We start from the raw sequence: 13,285 nt of genomic DNA on the forward strand, positions 1-13,285 counted from the left end.
CATAAACAGAGACAACATACTATCTCATCAATAAAAGACCCCAATAACAAAACACAGACTAAACAAAAAGAGATTTTGAACACATTCAAGTCCTTTTATAAAGATCTGTATAAGAGCAAACAAACCTTTCATTCGGAAGAATGTGTCAGATACTTGGATACATTAAATCTCCCTCTGCTGTCTGATGCAGACAACTCAGCACTAGGGAAACCTATCTCTGACATGGAAATAACCAACTCCAACAAATCACTGAAAAATAATAAGGCTCCGGGGCCTGATGGCTTCTCAGCAGAATTTTATAAGACATTCGGAGGGTCAATCCAACCAACCATACTAAAGGTATTCAATACTATAGCTCAGGAAGGACATACATCCAACTCGATGAAGGTACCCAACATTATAGTTATAACCAAAGAGGTGAAGGATCCTCTATTGCCCAAAAATTATAGGCCAATATCTCTGATTAAATTCGACTGCAAAATTAAAGCAAAAATACTTGCCACAAGACTAAATGTAGTTCTTCCGCAACTGATAAGTAGCTCACAAGTTGGATTCCTTAAAAATCGAATGTCTAATGATAACACCCGCTTGTTATGTCATGTCCTAGAACAAGCAAAGTTGAAGCCAGAACCGACTATAGCAATCACTCTAGACGCTGAGAAGGCGTTTGACAGAGTATCATGGCCGTTTTCAAAACATTGCATGCATCACTTTTCCTATTAGCCCTTTAGCCCTTAATACAGGACATCAAAAGTAATAAAGAGATAAAAGGAATACGATTTAAGGACACTCTTGTTAAACTAGCCGCTTATGCGGATGATATACTTATAGTTACGGAAGACCAGAGTCCTTCAATAAGTGCCCTGATGCTAACCCTAGAGAAATACTCAATTTACTCGGGATACAAATTAAATAGGGATAAATCAGAAGTAAAGGCCCTAAATGTCCATTGTACTAGAGAAGTTTTAAACGACTCAGGCCTTGCGTGGCAACCTGGCTACATAAAATATCTAGGTATAGAGTTTGGCAGTAATATAATTTATACTCTACATCAAAATGAAACCTCCACACTGGGGAAGATTAAAACTCTCTTAGACACATGGTCGCCAAAATTTATCACATGGTGGGGTAGAATTGAGACCATTAAGATGATGATCACACCCCTAGTGAATTATCGAATTACCATGCTCCCTCTTTTATTAACCAATGATTTTCACCGTAAATTAGATGTCCTTATATCTACATTTTTATGGCAAGGTAAAAAGGCCAGAATTGGGCTAAAAAAACTAAAACTGGACAAATCTCTTGGCGAGGTCAACTTAGCTGACTTCAAAACGTACCAAACAGCTTTCCTGGCAAAACAAGTCTCGTATTGGATTGTGCCCCCCGTTAATTATACTCCAGTATGGCTAGAGGTTGAACAATCTTTACTTAATAACCTTGACCCGGTAGCCCTACTCACCTCCAATCCCACGAACCTCAGCTGCTCAAAATCTAGATTTAAAAATACAAAAGCAGCTCTATTTAAACTAGATAAGAAATTGGACATCAGTATGAGGCGCCCTAAATCTGAATCCTTATGGGACAACTACAATATTTTATATAAAGGGAAAACAATACATTACGATGCCTGGATTGATAAAGGGATCTTTTTCCCTTATCAACTAGAAAATTTAGCGTACCCGATCACTTTTAAAGATCTCCAAGCTAAATATAACTTGGACAATCTAGAACTTTATAATTTCCTAAAGGTTAAGGCAGCGCTGACGAAGGCTGAATCTCAGCCCCATCCTTACCAAACTTTGTAATGAAGATTACTAAGTTAGGTCACCAAGTGTCTCGGATTTATAAACTAATTCGCCCAAAGAACTCAATCATTGATAAGAATCTTATATCCTTCAGGGAATCACACTCCTCTAACCTGATCTCTGAATCCGATTGGTCACAAATAGGGAGTTCTGTCTCCAGAAATAAAATATCCCCAGTCCTATCTCAGACAAAATTTTGGCTTCTACATAAGGCTTATTGGACGCCGGCTCGCCTACATTTGCAAAATATATGGGACGATCCTAGTTGCTGGAATTGCAAATAGGAAACCGGAGACTTGGCCCATCTGATACGGCACTGTAAAAGTGTTAAGTCTTATTGGGACAAGGTATTTGACTTTATTTTCAAATTATCATCTTGTACCCTTAAAAAAGAACTATCCACTCTGACAATCTGCTTTTTGGGTGTGGATACACTAAACGATGTTGATAAAGCCCTACTGGACCTTATGCTTATGTTTGCTGTTAAGATTATCCTGAATAATTGGAAAGACACACAAAAGGCGACATTTAAATGCTGGTTGAACTGGATTACTCACCTTATGGGCGCTGACAATATTGCTCTCAAAAACTCCCCATGGACCTCATCTAATGTAGGCTCATCGCATAACCAAAGTTCCTCCCTAACCTTTTCCATGTTGCATCCGAACATAAACTGTTCACGAATACGTTCATCAGTTAAATTTTCAAATTTACATGAAGAGGCAAGTTTTCGTTGATCTGTAACATATCCTTCTATAGTTTCCTCTTCTTTTTGTGTTCTCTTTGCGAAATGATATCTCTCTAAAATAGTACTTATCTTGGTTAGATAGTGTTTATCTAACTTTTTAATACATATCTCATAATCAATCAAATCTCTTGCTTCAGCAGGTAAGAGATCAGGTAAATGGTCAAAAACATCTTGACCTTCTGAGCCCAAACAATGGAGAAGTAATGACGACTTTCTCTCCGCACTTAATGATGGACCACATACTCTAGAATACCTCTCAAACACTACTTTCCATTTTTTCCATTGTATAGGTGGAACCCCAGGACTGGAAAGAAAGAAAGGTGCTGCCGTGACGTTTTGCATTGTGACATGTAAAACCAACAATTATTATCAAACTATGTTTCTGTGAAATATTAAACAAACGCCATATACTAAACGATAATAAATATTTGAAACAGTTGTGTGACTGTACTTGCTAACCACAAATTGCATGAAATGGAAAACAAAATTCAGTATAAACTATTTCCGGAATTAACAATTTTAAATAAATATTTAACGATGAATTGTTTTGTATGCTATAGTCAATGAAACACGCAAACGCCTCCACAAAATTTAAAATCCTGAAAATAAAGATTAAAATAATTTTTTTTAAAAAAAACTTAAATTCACTTGATTGTGTGCGTGTCACTGAAAGAACACGCTTGAAAATGTTCTTCACGCAGGGTCTTTGATCCACAAAAGCGATAACTAACAAAGCTCAGACGTGTCTATTTATGTTGCTAAGTAACGATAAGACGCCACACTACCGCAAAATTGTGCTTACGTATTTTCACGCTGCGTGACAATGTAGAGGTTGATCTGAGGACGCCACACATAATGATGTTAGCAGTGAAACGCATACAGAGGATGACGCATGAATGGCTACACACAGGGAACGTTTCACTGATGTAGATCTCTATTCGAGTATCAACCGGTAAGTTTACTTTCAAATACAGTCTTTGGTTCGTTGCTGGTTCAAAGTTTGAAATAAATGGCATCACATACGAATTTTCATGTAACATTAATAAACCAAGTTGAATCCGCTTGAATCTTCGTGACACGCCTCACATGCCAAAATTTGTTCAAACCACAATCTTTACTTCGTTGTGGACTCACAATTTAAACAACTAAGTTGTGCTATAGATGAATTTTCCAGTGTCACAGTCAATGACGAAGTTGAAACAGTGATACCAAAGGGGATGATAAACGGAGCGTTAGAGCAAATCAAACACTCACCCCCTGTCAACTGATCTGGGTTTAATCCATCATCATTCTTTAGCTCACTCCACCACCCCAGTTCAGACATAGCCATATGCAAATCAGTCTGACCCTGTGCCTCATGGGAACAGTCCAGCCCGAACTGCCAAGCCATGTCTTTCCTGGACAAGAAACAAGCATCCTGGGACCGGTTTCGGGTTCATAACCCTCGTCAGCCAGGCTATCTTGAATCCAGTGGCAAAGTGAGCAAGGGACCCACGGCTGGGCATACCCTGCCAACTTAGGGCAAACAAAGCGATACCAAAGGGGATGATAGATGGAGCGTTAGAGCAAATCAAACACTCACCCCCAGTCAACTGATCTGGGTTTAATCCATCATCATTCTTTAGCTCACTCCCGCACCCCAGTTCAGACATGGCCATATGCAAATCAGTCTGACCCTGTGCCTCATGGGAACAGTCCAGCCCGAACTGCCAAGCCATGTCTTCCCTGGACCAGAAACAAGCATCCTGCGACCGGTTTAGGGTTCATAACCCTCGTCAGCCAGGCTATCTTGAATCCAGTGGCAAAGTGAGTCCCTTGCTCACTGTGCCACTGGATTCAAGCAAGCCTGGCTGAAGACGGCTGACATGCCAGAAACCGGTCCTAGTAAGCTTGTTTCCGGTCCAGGGAAGACATGGCTTGGCAGTTCGACGTGGACTGTTCCCATGAGGCACATGGTCAGACTGATTTGCATATGGCCATGTCTGAACTGGGGTGGCAGAGTGGGCTAAAGAACGGTGATGGATTTAACCCAGATCAGTTGACTGGGGGTGAGTGCTTGCAATGTTCAACACTCCGTCCATCATTTCCTTTGGTTTTTGCTTTGTTCGCCATTAGTTGGCAGGGTATGCTCAGACGTGAGTCCCTTGCTCACTTTGCCACTGGATTCAAGCAAGCCTGGCTGAAGACGGCTGAAATGCCAGAAAACGGTCCTAGGAAGCTTGTTTCCGGTCCAGGGAAGACATGGCTTGGCAGTTCGGGCTGGACTGTTCCCATGAGGCACATGGTCAGACTGATTTGCATATGGCCATGTCTGAACTGGGGTGGCAGAGTGGGCTAAAGAACGGTGATGGATTTAACCCAGATCAGTTGACTGGGGGTGAGTGCTTGCAATGTTCAACACTCCGTCCATCATTTCCTTTGGTTTTTGCTTTGTTCGCCATTAGTTGGCAGGGTATGCTCAGACGTGAGTCCCTTGCTCACTTTGCCACTGGATTCAAGCAAGCCTGGCTGAAGACGGCTGAAATGCCAGAAAACGGTCCTAGGAAGCTTGTTTCCGGTCCAGGGAAGACATGGCTTGGCAGTTCGGGCTGGACTGTTCCCATGAGGCACAGGGTCAGACTGATTTGCATATGGCCATGTCTGAACTGGGGTGGCAGAGTGGGCTAAAGAACGGTGATGGATTTAACCCAAATCAGTTGACTGGGGGTGAGTGCTTGCAATGTTCAACACTCCGTCCATCATTTCCCTTGGTTTTTTAAGTTGAACAGCGCAACACGGCACAAGCCAAAATGGGTTTCCACGTAAAAGCACAAGCCATTAATTTAAAGTCAAATCGGATTTTTTTAAGAAAAATTTTCTTCATTATCAAAAAATATGCTAAAATAAAATATACCACAGTCTGTCTCAATTTGACGCAAAGCATATACTGGGAACTTGAATAGGCTGATTTAGGGATGAGCCCGCATCAATATAATTATCTCCCACCCCAATATCTTATAGTAAGGGGCGAGCATGCGGTGAAGATCTCAATCCCAACCAAACTTATGGAAGGTTTATTCACCTTAAAACGAGTGTAACAATTTATTGTCCACTAAGTTTTGGTTAATTTCAAGCCTCCATATCAAAGCAATCCCATATTTCAAAGGGATGAAAAGTTCAAATAAAGGGGTAAAAATGTCCCTCACCAAATCCTTTATGTTGAGATCTTCTTGTTGTTATCCTGCCGACTACGCCACTGAAGCATTCTGTACACAGTGAGACTGAACAAGAGGAGGATTTGTAAAGTAGGTTTATTCCATAAGAAGATCCCATCCATCAAGATCCAGGTTACAGCTTCAACTGAAACTCAACTCAAGACATAACAAGTCTCCATGACATACACAGTGTTCTAATATGACAGCAGGCACACTATGATATCAGCTTGTTCCATACTGTACAGATGTCATTTAAAGAAACACTCTACACTGTGTGATAGTAATGTTCAGTAGTGTGAGAGTGCAACTGATTACACTTTCTCTCGCTCTCCATTAGTGATTACAAGTTAGAATTTAATGACTGTAATGATGTTCATATTGGGAAAGTCAGTTTTTAGTGATGGATTTTCCTGGTGTTGATGCTGAAGCTAGTGGTAATTGCCTTGTCAAAGGCAGTGAAGTCACTTTCATTTGGATTATGTCAGCCTTTTAAGGCTGGTGCAGTTCATAGTGGTGACAATTCCGATGCAGTTGTTTGTTTTACTTAATGTGAAGGATGAGAGTGAACTGTTTTGGTAAGGATGATATTGACAAATTGTTGTGACAGGAGAAAAGGAGACTTGGTACTGCAGCCTTTTATCTATTGGGTGTAGCGTTCGGTCTTTATTCTTTGAGGAATTGTGACGCCATTCTAAAAATATTTCTTGTTTTGATGAAGACGGCTCAACTGGTGGTGTTTAAGGCAATGTAATGAAGACTATGAAGTCAAGATGTAGAATCACTAGACTGTTGATTAACCAAAGATACCCATCACTATTTCTGTTGCTGATGATCAGTCGCTGTCAGTGTTCCTGCAACTACTACTTTCTGTATGGTTTTCCTTATGCTTCAGGTTCATCTCCAAAACTTCCTGAAGGAGGAAAAGAACAAAGTGCACCGCCTACAAACTGAGCTGGACACCAGTGAGCAGGTGCAGCAAGACTTTGTCCGGCTATCGCAGACTCTACAAGTGAGTTTCAACTGCATTCTTTAGAGCTGCTGGTAATGAGATCTGATGTTGCCTGTCTATAGGCACTATCGGGGGCAGTGCTTTGGGAGGGGGGCCATGCAGTACACATGAAAGCAACCAAAAAAAGTAGAAAAACTCAAATAGGTTTCCTACTTTTTGGACAATAAGGCTTTTCCCTCAGAAAAATCAAAGGGAAGATCCCATACAGGCTTGTGTTAACTGGCTGCTACTGAAGAGGTTGAAGGAGGAATGTTGGAGAAAGGAGCCGTTTTTTCCTATCCCTTTATGTAAAGATAGTGCCTTCTCCCTCAACTCTCCCAGTCTTTTTTTTCATAGTGGTGCTAATACCAGAGTGTCTTTACCTGCAGTAATGATAATAATTCTCCTCTCTTGTTATACGCCTTCGCCTGTGGCTCAGGCCCGTAAGTACGGGGAAAGTAATTAATAGCCATAATTGCCTCCAGGTGCTAGCAATAATGCTTAAACTATTATTACTTTATATGCTGTAAACAATCACATATTAGTGGTTCAGCTCAGAATGTTATCTTTTTTCTTAAAATGTTGACTCTTATTCCAGGGTTTAGGTAAATTCTCAGAATCTTGACGCCCTACGAGTTTTTCCACATGGGTAGGTACTTGGGGCAATAAATATTGTACTCCCACAATTTTCCCCTAGTAAAATTTGACATGTAAAACCTGCTGAAATTTACACTCGGAATAATCCCCTGTAATTTCTGAGACATGTGGAATTTAGTAGAGTTTTCACAGAATGTTGCATGTTGTGGTCCATTTCTGAGTTAAAACTCAGAAAATAAGGATATTTACCAAACCCAGTCCTTCACATCGTGATGTAGACATTTACCTGGTCCACTAGAATACCTCAACCTGTTCTGGGATTAGTAATCCGGGCCATTGACCAGAAACCCACGATAAACTACACCATTTTGAGTTTTTTTTACCACCATCAAGTTTGGCAGCTTAAGTGGTGTCAGAAAGAGCACAACAAATGAGAGGGTGAATATCCTTTAAGGATTGGAGAAGGTAGAAGAGTTTGTGAATTATTACTCATTGGTAATGTAATGTAAAAAATACCTGTAGAGCTCACTGTTACCTAAACCGGCGTACTGGCACCAGAGAAGACATTTCTAATCACTAGACAGTGGACAGCCCGTTATTATGTAAAAAATCATATTTCAAGGCTTTCCTAAATGTTAGCAGCAATTTGAGAGTTTGCAAAGGCAAGGAGTTCCACAGTTTTGCCCCTATCACCGAGAAGGCACAATCCCATCCCCTCCTAGTCTGGATTGGCGGAATTTAGGAACCACCAGAAAGTGAGTTTGCGAAGACCTCTGCTTGGAAGGGAATAGATCGATGAGACTTGCACTGCAGATAGTGAGAGAAAAGGTGCTCAAAAGACCAAGCAAAGTAGCCTAAAATAATTTTTTTAGTAGATGGTATCCAGTGAAGGGTATTCAGCGCCACTGATGCTGAAGAAAAACAACTCTTGCAAGGCAAACCTTGCTGCTGTATTTTTGTCACATAGTTGTTTTAGCAATCCAGTAGGTTAACCAACAAGCATGGAATTGAATCTGTCTAGGAAGCTCCAAATGTCACCTGCACCATCAGTGGGAGTGTTTGTGTCGGAACAAATAGAAGAATTTGGAAAGAATTCTCAAGAAAGCAAAACAAATGGATGGCAGAAGGCTGAATGAAATGCAGGATGTCAGAATCAAAATGAATCCATAGGTTATGGATCACAGGAACTGAAATTGGGTCGGGGCCTAATGGCGAAGGCCACAATCTCTGAGGCAGAAACCACAGAGAATCATAAAATATATATTTTTTTAAAACCTTGGTTTTGTGAAGGTTGAATTTCAACAAAATGTCTGCCACCCAGCTGACAACTGCAATAATTTACTCTTTGAATCTTTATGCCGTATTAAGATAGGGGTGTCATCTACATAGCTGATAAACTAAAAACAAGAAGAGGAGAAGTAGAGGAAAAGAAAGGCATACAGAAAAAAGAGGCAAAACAGCGGCAAACAGAAAAAAGAGGCAAACAGAAAGAAAAACAGACAGATAAAAGATGACACACACGGAGGGGACTAGCAGAAGAGCAAGCTCTTCCAGTAGACCACCAGGTATGAGGCACAGGCAAGAGCCTGTGGGTGGAGGAGGGCCTCGAACACCTATCTTGCAAGGAGCTCGAGTGGCGCTAAGGGCAGTCCCATAACAGTAGAGCTGCGCAGGGAGAGAGCAATGACTCTGACCAGAAGTCTCTCGTATCCAAACCCACCAACTAGGACCATCTGTAAACCCAAGTGTAAACTAAAATGAGGGGAAAGACAGAGGAGCTAGGTGGTTTCACCGATATCTTGGTGAGCGCTAGAGCAAAGTAGCAAACCATATCAAACATTAGATCTCCCCCCCCCCCCCAGCTGCCTCCCAGTTCATGCTGGTTCTGGTAAATGTTCTGGAGCCGAGAGAGGGACAATGGGAAGTGACAGGACAGCTTATGGATAACGTACTCCACGGGCTGACTACCCACGCTAGAAGCCACGTAAGAAGGGGCGGTGGCCTGGACAGGCACTTTATCATAGCAAGGAGAGTGGGGTGGGTGGGAATTTGCTAAGGGATGTCTCAAATACCTTTTTATCTGCTTCCCAGTTTCCTGTGTTCCCATTGGATTCTTTTATAGATACACTTTACCATCTTTCTTTGAGCCCATGAGATGCCTTATTGGTATGGCCTGTCCTACCCCCTTTGTCAACCTAGGTCCCAGCAGCTCGGTTAGAACAGGAACAAGGGTAGAGAATTGCTTTGCCCCTTTAATAGATATAGAGTCTCATGATTGACTGTGCCCTGGTGACCCAAATTACAACTTGCCTGACGGTAACAAGACAGCAAACCAAAGAGGAGTAACGTCTCCAGAGGTGTTCACAGGAGACTGTAAATCAGGGGTAAAACTAGCAACTTGGAATGTAGTAGGCATTGGTTTAAAGGTGGGTAACGTACAGTCAGTGGATGTCCCTTTGGCAGAATCAGGACATATTGTGTTTACAGGAGACTTGGGCCATAGACCCAATATTTATAGACGTGTATCGATCATTTCAAACGGAAGCAGTCCCATCTCAGTGAGGTAGAGCAAGAGGTGGCTTATTGACTTTAGTATCGAATACATTGCCCATTAAGATTAAAACATTTGAGAGCCCATGTCCCTACTTCCATTTATTGTTATTGGAAGGGAAAGGCGATGGGACTGGCTTCTGATAAATTTGTATAACAAAAACATTGGTGTGAATAGTCATAGGTGGTGGTTTCACTGGAAAAAGAGATTAATAAAAATGAGTGGAGCTCTATGGAAAACAATTCTTCATATTTTGTGGGTAGGTGATTTTAATGTTGAGCCATGTAAAAATTCAATGGACATTGTTTGTGGTTTAGTGGACGTGGTTGGCGATGCAATTTATAATTTTACACACCACGAATATGGCAATAGCCTAAATATGATGCTATCCTCCCGGAATTTGGAAATAATTAATAAGGTAGATCCACACACAGGAGGCTTCCTAAAGACCTTTATGCGTAATGAGTACGAGTCTACAATCCATTTTGCAGTAGCCTCTGAACCCCACCGAGGAAAGATTATTCAAATGGACTCACATTTTTCAAATTCAGTGACCATGCAATTATTTTTTTACTTATGACTGTAGAGGGTGTCAGTACATCAGCAAAAGTAAAGGCCCCAAAGCCAATTTTGGCCAGAAAGAATGACTACCAATTAAAATGGGACAAAATTGACAAGGTGAAAGCAGTCCCACAGATTTTATCTATTAAGTTGGAGCAGGTATTAATTAAAAAAATACCCCCTGACTCATTGCCACTATTGTTTCTGGAATTACTTGGGGAAATTAAACGTGCTCTGACTCGTTTTAAATCTCCTAATGAGGCCCTGGTAAACCAATGGTTTGATCAAGCTTGCTCAAAATCCTTTAAAGATTTGCATAGGGCTCTCAAAGTGATATATGAGATAGCTCGGAAATCTAGGGAAAGGTGTCTGAGGGTAGTCGCCTGGGAATATTTGGCACAAGCAGCAATCACTAAGAATAGTAGGTAATTCTGGAATGTGATAAATGCCCCCTTTTTTTAAAACAACAAGAAGATAACATTGGACACCCATGTTAACCACGATGCCTGGGTAGCCCACTTTGAACAAATTTTTTGGGAAAAGGATAAACCCTCAAATGACCTGTACAGAGCAGTCCCAGCCCCAACGGAGCACTTGCTTTTCAATTTCGAAGACGTAAGAAACAGGTTGGGTAAGTGCAGCAGTGCCAAGGCCCTGTGCCCAGATGGGGTTCCTATTGACTTTTTTTTTTAGAGAATCAAGACCTGTGGGCCCCACTCTTAACAAATTTATTTAATGCCTCGCTTTTGGGACCTTGTAAGTATTTAGTTATGCAGCACAATATCCTTGGTGCAACAACGTCAATCGTTGCATGGCTAAACACTTATAAGGTCCCAAAGGTGAGACCTATTGGCTATGCCAATGCTTGTTGTAGATGCTATGGGTGAGTAGGGTTAAGCTATTGGCATTGTAAATGACTATGCTTTTTTTTTTTTTTTTAAACGAAAACAAAAATAAAAGGTATTGTTATTTGCAATGTCAATAGGTCAAACTCGCGTAATTGCGAGACCTATTGCATTGAAAATGCTTGTTTTTTTTATCACCTCTGTTCTTTCATGAACCCCTTTGATAGCCCATCTTCCAAAAGTGCTTTGAGGCAGCAACAACGGCAGAATTAATCTTTTTTCAAACATCCAAAATAAAATTAAAATGTTTGAAATGGATGTATTTTCCGTGCCAGCGTTGGAATTTGCGAATTATGTGTTACACACAGGTCCCCGTAGCATGCACCTAACACACCGAGCTATCTGCCATTCCCACTGCTCCTAACCAACGGGACCTTGTGGGCTCTTTACAAGCGCCCACAGTGGAAACAATTCTGGTCAGATTTTTGCAGCATTTTCCTGCCTTGGTAAGAAGAAAGGTCCAACGCAGTCCAGAAGTGGGCAAAGAATGCTGCCTCTGGCTGGAATACTATTACAGATGATGAGATCGATTACGGGCCTCAGAGGTGACTGATTAAAAGCAAGCCAGAACGCTTCACGCAGTGTCCTTTTGTGGGGACAAATGAGGCAGATCCTAAAGAATGATGGGGGAGCAAGCGTGAAATGAAAACAGAAACTGATCGCGGGCTGTAAGGGTGCCCGCGAGTGATTCAGCAATACGGAAAGGCAGTGGGAATAAAAAACTATAGCACGGAAAGCAACATAGAATGCCGGATGAAGGAAGAAACACAAAAGGCAAGGGCGGAAGCAACACTGAAGGTGGGTAGGGTGGAAGTAGCATGGAGGGTGGGTACAAGGAAGCAACACGGAAAGGGGGGGTCAATGAATAGCAACAGGGAGGATGAGGAACACAGATAGCAACACAGGGGGCAAGAGAGGAAGCATCACAGCACGGGGCAAGAGCGGAAGCAACACAAGGAGCAAGGGCGGAAGCAACACAACACAAGGAGCAAGAGCAGAAGCAACACAACAGGGAGCAAGAGCGAAAGCAACACAACACAGGGAGCAAGAGCGGAAGCAACACAACACAGGGAGCAAGAGCGGAAGCAACACAATACAGGGAGCAAGAGCAGAAGCAACACAACACATGGGGCAAGAGCGGAAGCAACACAACACACGGAAAGCAACATAGAATGCCGGATGAAGGAAGAAACACAAAAGGCAAGGGCGGAAGCAACACTGAAGGTGGGTAGGGTGGAAGTAGCATGGAGGGTGGGTACAAGGAAGCAACACGGAAAGGGGGGGGTCAATGAATAGCAACAGGGAGGATGAGGAACACAGATAGCAACAGAGGGGGCAAGAGAGGAAGCATCACAACACGGGGCAAGAGCGGAAGCAACACAACACAGGGAGCAAGAGCGGAAGCAACACAACACAGGGAGCAAGAGCGGAAGCAACACAATACAGGGAGCAAGAGTGGGATCAACACATCATAGGGGGCAAGAGCGGGAGCAACACAGAGAGCGGGGAAAAGAATACAAAATGGGCAGCATGGAGAGAATTGTAGTACACAGGCAAGAGAGCAGGGCGGCAAAACAAAGAAGGGGCATTAACACACATGGGTGAGTGCAAGACATAGGGGGTGGGAGAAAAGTACACAGATGAGCTGAGCGAACTAACAATCGGAACAACAGAACCACCGGAGGCTTGTGCAGTGTAGTTGCAGGTCTCTCAGTGGTTCTGGAGCTTCCTTGGAGTTAGGAGTGGTCTGCATGGTCTCTGGCGGCACAATCTCTAGGTGAGAGCAGCCTCTGTTGTCTTGGTGGTGGTCCCCAGCACTGGATTGTGGTGAGCCTCGAGCCCTCCTGTGTGCAGGAGCTCTCGACTCAAGCTACCGCCAATGTTGCTCTGAAGGCGCCTTGTATAGAGAGCAAGATATTGGCTGGGGGAGGTG

The 13,285-nt window shown here is 42.5% G+C and overlaps 1 protein-coding gene across 4 annotated transcripts in view; it reads left to right on the forward strand.

Annotated features, from left to right (window-relative positions):
• Positions 1-13,285, forward strand: part of RABEP2 (rabaptin, RAB GTPase binding effector protein 2) — a 530,397-nt gene that overhangs the window by 289,704 nt on the left and 227,408 nt on the right. For all 4 annotated transcript variants that reach the window (XM_085618941.1, XM_085618940.1, XM_085618942.1 and 1 more), the window contains exon 12: positions 6,643-6,759. In XM_085618941.1, the coding sequence (XP_085475067.1) occupies positions 6,643-6,759 (117 nt within the window). The remainder of the gene's footprint in view (positions 1-6,642; positions 6,760-13,285) is intronic.

This window comes from Triturus cristatus, chromosome 7, assembly GCF_964204655.1.
Source record: "Triturus cristatus chromosome 7, aTriCri1.1, whole genome shotgun sequence".
In the NCBI taxonomy this organism is placed as follows: Eukaryota; Metazoa; Chordata; class Amphibia; order Caudata; family Salamandridae; genus Triturus; species Triturus cristatus.